This window comes from Perna viridis, chromosome 9 (assembly GCF_037379345.1).
Source record: "Perna viridis isolate PV_CMFRI_1.1 ecotype Kerala chromosome 9, ASM3737934v1, whole genome shotgun sequence".
Classification (NCBI taxonomy): Eukaryota; Metazoa; Mollusca; class Bivalvia; order Mytilida; family Mytilidae; genus Perna; species Perna viridis.
The window spans coordinates 34,159,807-34,177,994 of NC_142453.1; the positions used below are offsets into that span (position 1 = coordinate 34,159,807).

The window sequence follows — 18,188 nt, forward strand, 5'->3', positions numbered from 1 at the left end:
TAGCCTATACTGAATCACACTGAACAGGCTCTTGTTTTGTACTGAACTCAATCACTGAACGTTACTGAACAGCTACTGAACATACTGAATTTACTTTGAAGCGGAGTACTGATCACACTGAACGGTATACTTAATACACTGAACGCACTGAACGGTATACTTAACACACTGAACACGACACAGGCAAAACGCACTGAATTTGCACTGAATAACTGAATTATACTGAACGATTTTATGTTCAGTAAATTCAGTGTATGTTCAGTGCATTTTGGCCGTTTCAGTAAATATATGGCCTACTAGTGGTGGTTGCAGTATAGGTCTTATCACTGCTATTATTTTCTACGTCTACCTCTGATAATAAACATTGGATGTAAAACGTTTTGCAGACAAAACTACCATTTCATAATAATCTTGCTAAAATAGAATAAGTGTACAGGCGAGCTCCATAATGTCATCAGAATAAAAGAAAGCTAACAACTAATTGAATAATCGTTATGATTGTATGATTCCAAAAAAGCCGTTCCATATTTTTTTTATATACCCAGCAAAAAGATGATAAATTTTATAATTCTATTGAACGTGGACGTATTAGAAAACTACCTTAAATGATTACCTATTTTTAAGCAACATTTGTTTTCAAAATTTTAATTATATCCGTTGTCAAAGCGATAGTTTTTTCAATCAACTGTATTTTGCATATGTAGCATCATACTTATTATTAGAAAGTCTTTTGTTTGAGCACATTGTATATCTGTCTTAAACTCACTGAAAGGGTTTTGGTGAATTATATTTTTTTTTGTTACGAGAGTTTCTTGAGATTGATATAGTATGATTTGATAAAGTACAAATATATTTCAAATGGATATAACTAACTCCATTTTATTTATACTTATATTTGCAAGATGTACACTGGTATATTGCCTGAAAATATTTCTAAGTGCATTGTTCTGTGTTTATATTTACCCGTATCTCCATTTTACCTTTCAGATTTTTATTATTATTATTTCGTATTATCTTCGAGAACACATGAGTTCAAACTGTTATAGGCTTTGTATAGTGCATTTTTGAAATTTCAGGTTCCGCACGTTAAGAACCAATAACACTATAACACAATAACAATCTAAACAGTTTCTTTATGCGTCCGTTGTGGTGGTCTTTGATTTTAACTTGATACATTTAGTGTATTTAACCTTGTGTTTTACTTATGCATTATTATGCATTACTTAGCTATGGACTTAAATACATGTATTATATTAATGTAAAGATAAAAAGAGAACAGACATTTTTCATATGTTTTAGAATTTTAGTTTTTTTTAATCACTGATAACTATACCATTTTGTTTCATCATTTGATAGGTTAAATATTTGCTGCAAAAAATGTGTGAGTAATGTATGCACCTTGTAAATGTCTGTAGATATTTTACTGCAATCAACTCTCTTGATACTTTCATTTTTTCACTATGACACGAGGAAGGTTAAACATTAAAAGCTCCCTAAAACACAAAATCATATCTCCGTTCATTTCGGTTTAAATCATCCTAATATGGGTAAGACTGATAATATCATTTTCGTTAATATTTAGATGCAATAATTTTGTTGAATGCTTTTGCCATTCCCATCTTGGAAAGGCCATGATTCGATTCGATTTGTATTTAATCATCATAGCTGACGAATGTTCCGTTACTGGTATAAAAATTAACTGTCCCTGACAGTATACAAAAAAAGTTGTAATTATGTTATCTTTTTAAAGAATGGAGGTGCAAAACGGAGACTTTTCTAGACATTTTAATATAGCCAATGTGATAACACAACCATTAACGCTCTTTCACATATAACTAAATGAAGAAATCTTATGATATTTTCTTCTGTAGCAGATTAGCCAACCACTTATAAATAATAAATGTGCATTTCTTTAATGAGTTTTATTCAAATATCAACAGTTATCACAGTCTGCTTTTCATAATAGTATTACCAGTAATACAATTTACAAAATATGACAATATTCATGCTGTACAATATGACTTTGTTTGAACACGGAAAACACAAACATCACCTTTTATTTTACAAGAAAATGCAGTAATTTCAAAAGATTGTTGTCGATTCTATTTTTGTGTTACAGAAAATCAATTCAAATCTTCTTTCGTCGGTTCATTTTGCTCTACATCTTCTACACGACCCCTTGTCTGGCAAAGATATTTTTTTATGAAATAAATAGCAAAATGGACGGCAATGGGTGCTAACACTACAAAAAATGCAAAAATGATTGCATTTGGCCAAGGTTCTCTCCAATTCAGTCCCGGATACACTGGAATGATGTCAAAGGCAAACTGCAGTATGATTGATACAATGACGTACACCAAAGCCAAAGCCACAGAAAAGACCCAATGACACAGTCCTACAGGTTTCGAGGTCACAAACAGATTCAAGATTATGTAGATGGTGTTAAATGCATGGAATATAATACTTGACAAATCAGCAGCTGAAAATAAAATAAAACAATTTAATCTTGATTATTTGTTTCTCATCTAGGCAAGACAAGTCATTTTCTATAAACTACTGTGAACGTATCATTGTTCGTAGGGTACCAAATTTCATGGTTTTCGTAGGTTTGGTAAACACAAAATTTGGTTCCCAATGAAAAGGAAATTTTCCATTCGTTTGTCTGATAGAGTTTAAATCCACAAATTTAGGAATCCACGAACTTATCATTTTTCCTTACACTAAGAAAATTGGTACCCACAAATAAAAGTACTTTCACAGTAACTTGGTACTGTGACGTCATTAGCGTCGATTGGTCTGCAATCCGCAATTCAAATAATTCCAAACTTAGGTTGGACTAAGGTTGAGGTGCACTGTTTCATACACAAAACGCACCCAGTCTAATTTTATAAAACTTAAAAATAAAAGGTGAAACTTGGTGGAAATATTACTTGTGAATAGCAGATCATTCGTACATTAATTGATACAATACTTGTGAAGGTAAAGGGGTGTAAAACGCATGCTTTAATATATCCGCGAAGATTCAGGTCCTCGCCGGATTGGATTTTCTTCCCTGCATCAACTGGCTGTTTTTAAAATAAAATGCGTAATTTCGCACGAACTTTAAGAATTAAAATCATGAACGAATGAGCAGAAAAAGGTACACTTTTGATTGGTTTTTATTTTTACAATAATATCATGCCTGCCTACTTTTTCTGTTTTAAAGTGCCTTATATTTCATAAAAAACACTTTTTTGACAATTGATTTGGGGAGGCACCCAAAAATTATTATGAGAACTGATATATATGTTTTATTATGTTGAAATGGCTACAGATTTTCATGAAAAAAAAATAGAAAATAATATCTTTTTTCATGGATCTCCATAATGTAAGATTTTGAAAAAAATATAAACATTTTACGGGAAAAATTGTTGGATTTGCTTGTTTAAGTGTCTCAATATAGCTTTATTTCCACGAATTGCCATTAAGTTATCTGATGTGACCTATCTTTTATTGTGGAATCTTAATAGAGCCGTCATGAAGGAACAACGCTTAATTTTTACTGAAATCGATTAAAAATTAAATCACAATGATTGTTCTTAATTTTGTTATGCTCGCAAAATCATATTTGGGGCAGTTTACGTTTGTTCATAAACCCCTTTGCGGATCACGGATTACGAAGTAATAGCCCCAAAGTTGGCTATTTCGCATAATCTGGTCAAAAATTAAAAACGAAACATTCCATAAAAGTCCTTTTATATGTGTTTTGATTTAAAAAAAATGAGAAACATTGCTTACAATTAAGCATATTTTGTTTCGCTGTCTTGGTATTAACTCCTCGTAAAGATTAAATTGTTATAAATTAAGAGTATAAAAGTCACTACCAAAATAGAAAATGTCAAATGCTTTTATTTTTTTTTTATCAATTATCTTTAAGCTTACATTATAAATAATATATCATTTATTTTTGTTTTCATGTACGTTTTATTCATGATCTGTATATCATAATTTGCGAATCCTTATTTCCTTAATTTCTCTTTCGTTGAAATTAATTTTGATCTACCCCCAACCTTTTGTTTTGAATTGTCTTTTTATTCTTCCATTCAGTTTATTGTATTATCATTATGTCCCTAAATTCTGTCGTTGGGTATGTGTATTTGTTTGTTAAAAGAACTCTCAATATTGTATATACTTATTCGAAAATGAGTCAATCTAAGTAAAATCAGACCTAACTATTGTTCATTTACTCACTACATGTAGGATCTAACAACACCTCATTCTATTTTCCTCACCAGCCAACCATTTCTTCTGTCATGATTTTAAAAACTTTATTCCAAGGGAAACGCCGGCTTATTTTGAAAATGTCATCTGAACAAAAAGGAGAACGGAGATCTTACGTGCAGTGATACATGTAAACCAATTGATAGGTCTAATGTTGATCAAATTGAAAATGAGTATAGTTGATGTACGATACTTAAGTACTCACGACTTTCTTCCTCTACGTTGCCATCCCATATAAGGTATACATAGTACCCTATGGTAATTTCTAAGGCCGTACATTTCGCTGTGTCAAATAGGATCCATGTGGGTATAATGTATTTCGAAGTTTTTTCATCTAATGGAAACAAAAACAAAAAAGTAACATGTATACCCAGCATTTCATAGAAATGGAAAAAGTTTAAAAAAAGGTACAGATAAATATCATACCCCGCCGAAGTATCAGCATAAAATTAAATAATATTGTAAATATTGTACTGTTGAGAAAGGAAATCATCCGATGATAAAAGTTACATACTTTAAAAATGTAAAATTAAAGGATGTGGGCATTTAAATATGATGTATCAAAAGCAGAAAGAGGGCACGAGTGTAACTGTTGATTGAATATCAATAATATTTACGAACCATAAATCAAAAAGATTTGTACGCCCATAGATACTGAGTAAAAGGAATTAACATTGTAATCATCCACGATGTTTACTTTTAAAACGTGTTATCACGCCATTTGTATAATTGTGGACAAAAAAAAATCATTTGTTTGGTTGCTTTTTCTACACAATGAATCTCCTCTAATTTACGCAGTGTCCGAATTTTATATGGAGTTGTACATAAATAAATATCTTAACTTTATTCATTTATAGTCATATGGTTACCTGTAGGCTTGTCTAATTCATATTCATTTTTACAGCAGCAGTAGGTTAACAATGAAGTAATAAAATCAACCCATGACGTAATAAGCAGTAAAATATATCCCCAATTAGTCAGGTAACGGAAGTATGAAGCTGTTGACTTTTCCGTTAGTACAGATAAATCTATAACGAACCATGTGATATGCCACAAAGCCCAAAATGCAGTCCACAACAAAAATCCTCCAGGACCACCACACTGAAAAAAGGCCCAATTAAAACAAGGCTTAACGTAATTACCAGATAAATTCTTGTTTATCTCTGAAATGAAAACAATGAAACAAATGGTGTGATGGTGTTTACCCATTTTTTTAATAATTAAAGCAGTCAACAAGCATGCACTATTATCATTAATACCCATTGTTTGGATAGAAGAATTAGCAAAACAAAAAGTACAATCGAGGTTTAATACCTGGACGTGTGAACCGCAACAGGTGAACACATAACAAAATAAACCGTACAATAGAAAGGAGTATAACCCCCCAAAAAACACACAAAAACAAAAACAAAAACAAACAAAACAAAACAAAAAAACAACAACAACAACAACAAAACAAAAACAAAAAAAGACAAAACAAAACAAATCATACAAAAAATGTGCAATATAAATGTATGATTTTGAAAACAAATGTGGCCAATTACATCTACTAAAAATAGCTCTATCAGTCATCTTTTAGTTTTAAATAACTTTATTCGACAAAAAAAAAATAAACAAAAAAAAAAATTAAAAAAAATAAATAAAGCAAAAAATCAATATAATGTATGAACAAATTAAACAAATATTTTGGCACTTTAGTATATTAGTACTTCATGTTGTCAAGGACCTGATCAACACAAATTATATTATACAAACATGCATAAATTACACAGGGAGCAACATTGTTCTAATTCTTAAACTTGATCAACGACAAATTTTTGTTGTATTGAATTTAGGCAAATCTAAATGATCTGAATATTTCCGTGTGCATATCATTAAGGCGATGTCATGTTCCATATGGTAGGTGTCTGTTTTTCATGCTATGGAAGGGTACAGATATTACAATGCGTATGATAAATTTTGACTCTTTATAAACTTTTCAACCTAAAGGGGTGACACCTATGTTTATGATGTATCTCACACAATGTAAATGTTAAGTTTGGAGAAAATATTGAGCGGTGATAAAGATATGCGTGTCATATCATGTGGTATACACTGAATATTTCTTATCTAAGTTATAAAAAAACTGCAAATTAAATAAAAAACGCAAATGTTTAATAATATAAAGTGAATCTTTTTTTAATCGCTTTACATGAGTATTTAAAAAGTTGTTTAACAACATTTTTACCTGTTTCTGCATCAACGACATTTTAGATATTCAATGAAGAATTTGAAATGACCGAACGGTTTATTGAATACTGAATATTGAATTTTTCGTATTAACATTGAAATGTTCCAATTTCAGGACAGGGTATGTATTAGGGTTTGCTTGTTAAATGTGACATATTGACTTCATATTCGCATAGGTTAGAATCGGAGATAAAGAGTAAGATTGATGTTTTTTATGTGTTGTATTTATCGTAGGCCACACCTTCCTCTAATGTAAGGATTCTTATTCTAAGTTTTATTATAGTTTTACAATATAACTTTCAGTGTTAATGAATTGAATTGAAGCAGCTGGTCTTTGTGAATTAAATTAGTTTTTCCTACAATTAGATAATACGGAGATATATTTTGTGAAAGTATAAATAAGTTTGAAAGAAAGGCAGACCTTGAAATAATTAAATAACCATTTTATCTTAAAGTTCATATTCCAATCAAGGTATTCTGAAAATGAATTTGCAAATAAATGTTCTATCAAAAGCGCATATGTACGCATGACCTAAAAATAGAACAGGAAAGATTAGCATTTCAGACTGACAAAGTGTTTATTCATTTAATTCACGGCATGACGTCATCTTTACTAATCAATCAATAAGTCATTCTACTGATTGATTAAATAGCATATGATAAATTAATCGAATGCATGTATTCTTATCAAACTCAAAATGTGTTTCCAAAATCCATCGAAGCATGATAGTATTATATTGATTTGTTGTCATTTTGCCCTCATTCACCTTTTACTCTTTTCAACTTAATGCTGACATAAAAATAGGATTCACTACCAACATGATTTTATCATTTTTTCCTCGTTTGTCTACCCCGGACTTGACTATTTATGAGCAACTCGGCGGGTGCTTCTAGAAAAGCAGAGAACGCTTACCCCACCGGTACACCTGGTCCATGCTCCTAGTTTTTAGTGGAGTCCGAGTTGCTCATTTTCTTTTGTTACTTTGTATGTATGATTTTAGTTACTTTATGTTCTTTGTTGTGTATGTCTGTTTTCCATGTCAGGTCTTTGTACCTGGATTACATTCTTTTGATTACCGCTATAACCTTGGTTCCCTTGATTACTCTTTCACCTTCCATGTCTAATGAAAGGAACAAAAAAAAAAAAAAAAACACTACTACTCCGCTTAACAAGATATCTGTCAGCTATATATAGGGATTGACACATTTGTTTTGTGTTTTTATGTCTTTCGTCAATACAGTTTTATGATTAATACACAAATTGACACGTTTATGGTGTAGGCATGCTTCTAAGTAATTAGTAAAATAAGCTCCTAAATAAGGGTAACAATAAAATAACCGAACATTGATCTGATACATAATCAAGTCAAGTCCAAAATAAATCTGGCAAAATAGATATTACACCACCGGAGCAACATGAACCGCAATGGTCCTGATTTGGTACAGGCATTTCAAACGAAATGGTGGGTTAAGTCTAGGTTTTACATCGCTCTAAATATCCCTCTATCATTTAGAAAGGTTTCACAGTATTTACATAATCAAATCATCATCTTAAATGTAACTAGGCGTGAAATCATAATGCTTAAAGTGTTATTGAACTATTAATAGTATCTCGTTGTATGCCAGATATCACTTTCGGTTACTGAAATTATTATTCTAGATCCGGTTCAGAATGCGAACTATTGTACCGACTGCATGTCACACAATGGCTGTTTTTGTAGGATATTTAGTTATTTGATTATATTTGAAAAATGGAAATGAAAAAGTACTTGAGTTGGTATTAAAAAATATACAAAAATCAGGATGAAATTGTAACTTTCAGAACAAAGAATACGACCTTATATCATTAACGTTCAGCTGATTAAAAGTCGATCTCCATGGAGTGAATACAATAATACCATACATATAAAGAAATGTTAAGTTCACCCAGTATTTCAATAATAAATGTTCTTGTATTACTTAAACGTTTTAGTAAGTTTTCAATATTCAGCAGTAAAAGAGGTATAAAAAAAATATATTTTATAACTACGGTTTCTTGTAAAATCCATAAGAAAATAAACAATCTGAACTCGACAACGATCATTTGGAAAACAGGTGAAGTACACCAGGATCACTGTCTGAATTACATTCTTGAGTAAGCAATGTCATACCCCTTTCTCCTTGAAAGGGAAAACTCTTACGATGGCTATGAAACAAATTTTCTCTTAAGATGTAATTGTCAATGATGTGAATGTATTGCGTTTCAAGAAATAATATACAAACCGACATGCATAAAAAAAGTATCTTCCCTAGAGGCTAACTTTAAGGTTTCGCATGGCCCATGTATAAAACCAATCGAGATGAAATATATATATTCACAGAAGCGGGTTGGCAATTATTTTAAATGGCGTTTCATTTTTTTTGTCACCAAACTATGTATCCATACAAGGATGCACTAGATATTACGATTATGATATTCAAATCATCCTAAGTGAGTTTAACTGTGCCATTTTTCAACATAAGAACAAGATTATTACATCATACGTTAATAAGAAAGTACTTTCAAAGTTGATGATATACATTAAAAAAAACATCTTAAAATCAGGCAGTGGGTGGCACACCTTTTTTCAATTTAGTCATTTTTGCCCAAAATACATTCGGTACATATAGAAAATTAAACAACCGAACGTACAGCTATTTAAATTTTTACTAAAGCGTCTTCAACGGAGAAATTATTTGACTGAATATATAGGGAAAAAGTGCGGGAAAAAATTCCCGCAATTTGTTCGCAGTGCATTTCAACTAAACTTATTGAATCAATATCTTAATTAGGCAAACGTTACAAAGACTTTTATTGTCATTTCTTGGGGTTATGAGGTAAAAATACTAGGATAATGCAATAAAATCTCTGGGTTTATTTTATTTATGTGCCCCATCTTATACATATCTTTCCTGAGTCTTCAACAGAGAAGTACTTAAATTGTATTAATAACCAGCGTGTGTTTGTGTCGTCGCAGTGATGTAAAAAATAAAATGAAAATAGTTTACAGAGTAATGTTTAGGATGACAGTAAAATGAAAGAACAAAATCATCATAATGAGGATCAATGTTAATGAAACGCGGCTAAAATGATTTCGAAATGGACATATATAATATACATGCACCCCTTACACTGAACATAAATGAACACTTCAACTTCTTAATATATATATATATATATATATATGTTTATAATTCAAAATGAAGTACCTTTGTATTTTCCTTACTTTTTCAGATTGAGTGGTGTTAATTCCACCATCACCAACCAATATTGTCTAATAGGTCTGTGGAAATTGATAGCAGCAACGCATGTCTCATGTTACTACCTTCTCAAAGAGTAATCAAGGAAACCAAGGTTATAGCGGTATTCAAAAGAACGTAATCAAGGGACAAAGACCAGACATGGAAAACAGACATACACAACAAAAAAACATAAAGTAACTAAAATCAAACATACAAAGTAACAAAGGCAAATGAGCAACTCGGACTCCACTAAAACCTGGGAGCATCGACTAGGTGCATAGGTAGGGTAAGCGTCCTCTGCTTTTCCAGAAACACCCGCCGAGTTGCTCATAAAAAAGTCAAGTCCAGGGGTAGACAAACGATGAAAGGAAAACTATGACCCGTTGATTAAATCAGTTTTCATACAACAGAAATTCATTTGATTTAAATTTAGTATAACCAATGTAATCAGAACATTGTCATCATTTGTTTAAGTTTAAGTTTAAACCTGAATATATCTGAACAAAATTGATAAATAAAAAACATTTTATTATGTTTTTTAAGACATTCATTCATATAAGACGAACATACAATACTTCAAATATAACAATAACAGGTGTTGATTCCTGTATCAAACATAATGAATAAGAATAACAATAAAAATATTTCTTTACCTTCCCAATAACAAAGTCTCTAGCAGAATAATAATTGAGACATCTCCCTTCTTTTTTCCCAATCACCATTTTTGTATATAAAAGAAATAGTTTGTTATGGAAACCCAGTTTTCACTTTCTCATTTCAAGTTTTTATTTTAAAAAGATGTATGCTTATCTATCGTTAAAAACCATCATGCATATCATTTTTAAATGATTCGTCTGATTGCACTAGGCAACATACACAATAAATAAGTCTTTTATAATATATATTGTAAATTTTATAGTATAATGTATGTTCTATAAAATCAACGACTAAGCATGTACTGGCATCGACTTTTAATTATGGCAACAAATCACACAATCTTGATATGGCTTTAGGAAATGCAACTGAGACATTAAAACCAGAAATTGCATTGGTTACAGAAACAATTGCCACTTAGACATGTAAGTGCTGTATTTGTAGAATACATTACGACCAAAATTTGATTTTATTGGTAACTTCAAAGCGAAATAATTCTATGAACTTTATATACTGGGCACTTAAACATACTTTAAAAGAGTAGGTAGCATTTACTTTTTGATGTATTTTTAAATCATTTTCATTGCTTCACTATTAATGGGACGTCGACTATAGTACCTATGCACAACACCTAAATCATATAAACAAAGACATTTCATATAAATCACCCATTAAGAAGAACTAAACTTGAATTATGTGCGAAGGCATTGAACTTTTTACGTTAACAATTGCATACATATAATTAATTTCGTATAATGACAAAGTTGGCCGAGGTCGCAGATGACTAAATTTATAATTATCGAAATCAAACACTGTCGACGTCATTTGCATACGTGAATTTTGTAACAGGTCGTAATTTTCTGTAAAATTCAAAGTACAAGAAATGGTAATATTCTATCAGCAAGCTAATAGTTTCACTAAAACAGGGCCGGAAACTGGTTAAAACAAATATACCCCTTTATAAAAAAGCACGTCAATAAAAGGACAGATTTAATTGACAGTACACTAGGTGTTCACTTGCTCTTTATTATTAAATTATTTTAATTTCATTTGTTAAAATTTATGATACCCCAAGTGCGCCGATGATTTATCAAACGTTTTAAAGGTAATGAATATTTGACTGCATACACTTGCGTTGTTGAGGTCAGATTTGTAAAGGTCAGCCGGTGTAATACTCATCGATTTGTTGTCTGGAGTTTTGAATTTCATAAACGTTTTAGTTTTCATCTTTTCCTTTGTAATAATAGTCGTATGCGCTTCAATAGGTTACTAATATGATATAATATGCGCATACATATCCTGGTGTGTTTAAATGTTTGTAGCAAACCAGACCGAAATGATAGGAAATATTTTAGAAATATAAGATGAATTAAGCATTACACGTGTTTGTTATACAAAAATGAAATATTGTAAAATACTATACTTCATACAAAACATCTTGAATTATGATTGGGTAATGGGTGATGCTTTATTTAGTCTATTCCCTGCACATCCTTAGTTGCCCCGCCCCCACCAAACAGTGATTGGTGGATCGATATATCACCCCGACGAAAGCGATATATCACCCTCCTCTAGGATATACCACCCTCGACGTCACGATAAATTACACTCTCGTATTTAGTATTACATAACACATACTGCCTGTAGTAGAGAGTGTTACCCATCGAATCGCACTGTGTAAAATCACCCTCGTTTTCCGTCTCTTGTGATATATTTACCTCTTGTGATACTATAGCGTAACACCCTCCACTACAGGTTGTTTGTGTATAATACAGAACATTGTTATTCAAAGGATAATAATTATAGTTTATGGTTTGTTTTCCGAATGCTTTGTTTGACTTAACAATTGGTAACTTATCACACAATCTTGGTATGGCTTTAGACAAATGCAAATAAGACAATGAAAACAGAGGTTGTCTTGGTTACAAAAACAATTGCCACTTTGATATGTAAATGTTGTAATTTTAGAATAAATTATGATCAAAATTGACAATTTTCAAAGCAGAGCGAAATCATTACGTGAACTTTATAGAAAGGGCCCTTAAACATACTGCAGCATGTGTAGAGATATTTTCAAATCATGTTCATTGCGTCACTATTAATGTGACGTCGACCAGGCGCGTAGCTGAGGCCAAAATGAAGTGTAGGCAAAATTACGGCAGGGGGTGTTGGGGCTGCTTAAGGCCCAAAGCAGGTCCAGGGCGGAGCTCTGCGGAGATAGCGTTTTAGAGTATCTCCCCGAAGCTCCGCTGAGATAGCGTTTTAGAGCATCATTTATGCCTCTCCAGGATGTATTTTATCCAAAAAAAAAAAAAAAAAAAATTGGCAAAATTAAGTGCAGGCAAAAGCTTTTTTGCCTAAAGGCATCTACGCGCCTGTCGACTAAAGTATTTAAATACAACACTTCCATTATATGAACAAAGACATTTCATTTAAATCACCCATAAAAGAGACCTAAACTTGAAATATGTACGAAGTAATTGAAAGTCTTAGGTTATCTCGTTGCATACATATAGACAATTTCGTGTATTGCCGGAGATTTTTAGATGATTTAACTTATAATTATCGAAATTGAGCACCGTCGACCGACATGCATCAAAAGAACAAGTATCCTCCCTAGAGGTTAAATTTAATGTTTCACATGGCTCATGTATAAAACCATTCGAGATGAAATATATATTCACAGAAGAGGGTTTGCAATTATTTTAAATGACGTTTCATTTTGTTTATTTTCGTCACCAAACTATGTATCCATACAAGGATGCACTAAATATTACGATTAAGATATTCAAATAATCTAAAGCAAGTTTAACTGTGCCATTTTTCAACATAATAACAAGATTATTACATCATACGTTAAGTAAGAAAGTACTTTCAAAGTTGATGATATACATTTAAAAAAAACATTCTGTCTAAAAATGAGGTAGTGGGTGGAACAAATTTTTTTCTTCAATTTAGTAATTTTTGCCTAAATACATTCAGTACATATAGAAAATTAGAATAATGCTTTAGGGCAAATGTATATCATTACAAAATTTACCATATTTGAAGGTTATAAGTATAAAATATCAAATCAGAGCTGAGAAAAAATTATCAAAGTTGTTCCTGATTCGTAAACAGAGAAATATTGTGTTGATAATTGTATTTATAACCAGCTTGTGTTTGTGTCATCGTAGTGATTTAAAAAATAAAATCAAAATTGTTTACAGAGTTACGTTTAGGATGACGGTAAAATGACAGAACAAAATCATCATAATGAGGATCAATGTTAATGAAACGCGGCTAAAATGATTTTGATCAGAACATAAATGAACACTTCAACTTCTTAATATATATTGGATGTTCATAATTCAAAATGAAGTACCTTCTTATTTTCCTTACTTTTTCAGATTGAGTGGTGTTAATTCCACCATCACCAATCAATATTATCTAATAGGTCTTTGGAAATTAATAACAGCAACACATGTCTCATTTTACTGCCTTTTCAAATTCATTCGATGCCGTTTAGTATAACCAATATATTCAGAACATTGTTATCCCTTTCTTTAAGCTTAAGTTTAAGTCTGAATATATCTGATCAAAAATGATAAATAAAAAACATTTTATTATGTTTTTTAAGACATTCATTTATACGAGACGAACATACAATACTTCAAATATGTGTTGATTCCAGTATCGAATATAATGAATAAAAATAACAATAAAAACATTTCTTTACCTTCCCAATAACAAAGTCTCTAGCAGAATAATAATTGAGACATCTCCCTTCTTTTTTCCCAATCACCATTTTTGTAAATAAAAGAAATAGTTTGTTACAGAAACCCAGTTTTCACTTTCTCATTTCATTTCACTTTTTATTTAAAAAGATGTATGCTTATCCATCATTAAAAACCATCATGCATATCATATTTTAAATGAGTCGTCTGATTGCACTAGGCAACATACACAATAAATAAGTCTTTTATAATATATAATATATATTTTTTTGAAAAAAAAAAAAAAAAACAAATATTGTAAAATACAGAACATCGTTATCAAAAGTCTGAAAATTATATTTGTAAAAAAACATATTTTTCATATTTTGTTCGACTTTTAATTATGGCAACAAATCACACAATCTTGGTATAGCTTTAGGAAAAGCAACTGAGACATTACAACCAGAGATTGCATTGGTTACAATAAAATACCGGGATATTCAAATCGGGTCATGTAATTATGTTCCTGTGCCTGTAATCAAGTTTAATATATATTTTGTACTTGTATACGTTTTCAACAAGAAACAATATATTTTTGTAAGAGTAATCAAGGGAACAAAGATTCTAGCAGAAATCAAAAGAATGTAATCCAGGTAAAAAAGTCCAGACATGGAATTCAGACAAACACAACATAAACATAAAGTAACAAAAATAATACGTACAAAGTAACAAAAACATTTTTGAGCAACTCGGACTCCACTGAATACTGGGAACATGGACCAGGTGTGACGGTAGGGTAAGCGTCATCTGCTTTTCTAGAAACACTCGCCGAGTTGCTCATAAAAAAGCAAGTCCGGGGTAGACGAAGTAGGAAAGGACAACTATCACACGTTGAATAAATCAGTTTTATTGGTGCAGATTGATACACCGAAACGATCCACAAGTTCATGATGACGACCTTAAAACATCTGTAGTGATGACTTCAATCTTGTAGCAACATAACATTGTTCCAGAAGCCTAATTGTAGGAAGACTAGCGCGACACAAAAAAGTCTGCATAGTTACGCCAAGCTCTGGCATAGCGTATGGGTTGTGATATGAAAAGTCCATACGCAGGTGCTGAAGGGCTGTTGCCACAAATGAAGGAAATTGACGATCCGTATGAAAAGTCATCACGTTTCTCGAAGAATTTGGTCAATCGTTGTTCTTCTCTCTAAGTGTAAGTCAAGATATGAGGTTGAATTCACAACGTATTATCTTAAGTTGTAGATTTACACTTACATCTTTGGCAAATTGAAAACCTCCTCAAGATTTCACAATCCTTATTAAACGTATGCGTACTTGTATCCGAAATAGAATAGGAAAACAAAACTAAATATAAAAAAAAACTAAACAAAAAAAAAAGAAGACTATTTCCCCATAATACAAAATAGGATACAAAAGTAACCTAATTTGCAAAATGAAAAGAAGCATTTTTTGTGACATTGTGACTAACCACTTTTTCTTTTTGCCAATAAAAATTGTCAGTGTTAATATTCTGAGAGATAGATGTATTTACCTTTCCAACCACGAAGTTTCTGGCCGAATAATAGTTCAAACAATATCCTTCCTTCATATCTTTGGATTTACGTATTGAAGACAACAAACAAATGTTTAATCCAAAAGTGATTTCTCAATCACATTATCATCTTAACCACTACTCGTTTATTTTTTTTAGATGGCCGTCTATAACTGAAATTCCTTGGACGTCCCACTTCATATTTTTACCTACTAAATCGCAACCTTTAGAATTGCTTGACAGAAATCGATTTTTATTCAATCGTCAATGTTTTATGTGAAACCTTTAAATAGATTCGATTGCAGACGAAGGTTTTAAACATCAATGCCACATTGGATATTTCATAATTACTTTAGATTTATGAATAATTCATGTGTAAAAATACAAATCGAGAATATAATCGTAAGTATTTAAGAAAGCATATTTAACAATTGCGGTTAACCCCATCAGAGGTAAATCTGCATCTAATAAGTGTGCTCATCCAAAAAACATGAAATGAAATAATTCATTATTTTTTCACGAAAAAGGACTTGAGAACTTTGTGGCATTTGAAATGACTTGATGTAAGTTTAACGCGTACAAACGAGGTCTATACTGCTCTAATTGGAAATCAAAGGAGCAAGGATCGAGTGGTAATCATAAGAATATGACCGGAAGATAACGACTTACCAGAGATATAGACACACACAACAAAGAACATCCATAATAAATATTCAAAGATACTAAGGTAAATGAGGAATACGGGCTCCACCAAAACCTGGGAGCATGGACCAGGAGCACTGGTAGGGTAATCGTATGTATTACAAGAAGTGTAGTTTGCCCTGTCCGCAACATCATTAATTTCATCACCCTTAATGGAGTAACTGCATATATATATGATGTATACAAGGAATATGGGTCAACTAACAAATAATAGTAACTATTTAAAATCGCTGGTGTAAATTGAATAAACATACGACCAAAAAGTATCAATAAATAAACAAAAATGCATATTCATAAAGCATGTGGTGTTGCGGAAGTATGATTTTTTCCCGATTTCAAATGTACAGGTTTTCGTCCAAAATCAATTTGTATTTTCACTATGTGCAGCTGCAACGTCACATGCAAATATCTTACATTGTACTTATAATGAATGGAATATTCAATGTAGCGAATATCGACTAAAATACCGAAGCGTGCACAAATTGGATAAATCAAATACGTCCAAATCCCAAAACATGGCCAGAACATGAAAACAGGAAACAAAGACGATCTGCTTACACATTTAACGAACCGTGTAAAGTAGATTACATATACAAACTGAAGTTCAGAATACAAGACGTAATAAAAAAAAGCTAACGCAGTACCAATATAAACTCCCAGCAAAAAATAAAAAAAAATAAAAAAAGACAAACAGAGTGACAACAGAACATGACAGAAGTAGAAAATGTCCTTTTTTAAAAATAAATTATGTAATTTGGAAGGTCTGTAATTTGTTCAATTATGGTCATGTATTTTTGTATAAGAATTGCTTTGTTCTATGGATAAATTACTGAAAGAAAATCATTAATTGCTTTTATGAATTGATTTATGCATTGACCAATTACAAAATAATAGATCATAAAAAACCATTGGCTTTTTGCTGTATCAAGTACATTGTATGAGAACGTGAATAAATGCTGCAATTAACTATACCTTTATTCAAAAGCAAAAACTCATTGATAATTGAATCTTACACGTTAGCCATTTTAACAGTAAACCCATAATTTCGATATCCAGAAAAAATACTACAATTGTAGTGGAAATATTTTTGAACCTCAGAACTATTGGTCGGAGACAACATTATTTCCTAACATCTCTTCATTGACCTGGGTATTGAGCTATAATTCATTTATCATTTCACTTTATCAGAAGGGCTTCCTTGTAAACTACAAACAAATTTACTTTGTCAGAGGGATTAATGATTTATGAATAGTTTCGATTTAAAACTGATTTATGGATAGTTTCGATTTAAAACTGAAGTGGTCAATGAATATTCATAGTTGTGACTGATACATTTGACGATCTACCATATATGCACCATTTCAATTATCATTGAACGACAGAAACAAATTATACCTCTTTCATCATTTCACTCAATATTTTTTTCTCACAATAAAGTGAAAAAAATAGAAATACAGTAAATTAAAAAAAACAAAAATAAATAAACAAACAGTAAGACAAGTATTTGTCTCTTAACGATTTACTGAAGAAGAAATCACGTGATGAATCATAAGGTTTTAAAATTCTCTCGATGTTGATACTTTATCCAGATAGTGCTCTTTTCTGTCAAAGTTTGAAATCATGTTACAATAATTTTTTCAGTGCTGCGACCAGAAAACAAGAAAATTGACTGTTATCGATCAATAAACGAAAGTAGTATGATATTGATCTTTAATGATGAAAATAAACAATCGTCATAAGTGTATTTCTTTCTCTTTTTCCTTTTTGTTTTTCTGCTTAATCATACAACGCATGGAAAACTTGTGTTTTAGAAAATGTGATATAATTGAG

The 18,188-nt window shown here is 31.2% G+C and overlaps 1 protein-coding gene across 2 annotated transcripts; it reads right to left on the bottom strand.

The window, feature by feature from the left end:
* Positions 1-1,922: 1,922 nt before the first annotated feature.
* On the bottom strand, positions 1,923-15,947 carry LOC148607931 (protein rolling stone-like). 2 transcript variants are annotated; one of them, XM_088546404.1, is made up of 4 exons: positions 15,657-15,947; positions 5,130-5,361; positions 4,466-4,594; positions 1,923-2,479 (listed from the first exon to the last, which is right to left on the bottom strand). In XM_088546404.1, exons 1-4 carry the CDS (start codon positions 15,711-15,713, stop codon positions 2,124-2,126), a joined length of 774 nt encoding a protein of 257 aa, XP_088402530.1. In that variant the 5' UTR covers positions 15,714-15,947; the 3' UTR covers positions 1,923-2,123. The 2 variants fall into 2 exon arrangements, with proteins under 2 accessions (XP_088402530.1, XP_088402529.1); XM_088546403.1 differs by lacking the exon at positions 15,657-15,947 and adding an exon at positions 10,404-10,621.
* Positions 15,948-18,188: the final 2,241 nt, after the last annotated feature.

What these genes read in the sequence shown, in the direction of transcription:
- LOC148607931 (XM_088546403.1), bottom strand. Translation starts at nt 10,472, where the DNA reads ATGGTGATTGGGAAAAAAGAAGGGAGATGTCTCAATTATTATTCTGCT. An exon ending in GAGACTTTGTTATTGGGAAG is followed by an intron (nt 5,362 to 10,403) that starts GTAAAGAAATAT and finishes GCCTTTTTTCAG; the next exon opens with TGTGGTGGTCCTGGAGGATT. An exon ending in TGAATTAGACAAGCCTACAG is followed by an intron (nt 4,595 to 5,129) that starts GTAACCATATGA and finishes TGTTTCCATTAG; the next exon opens with ATGAAAAAACTTCGAAATAC.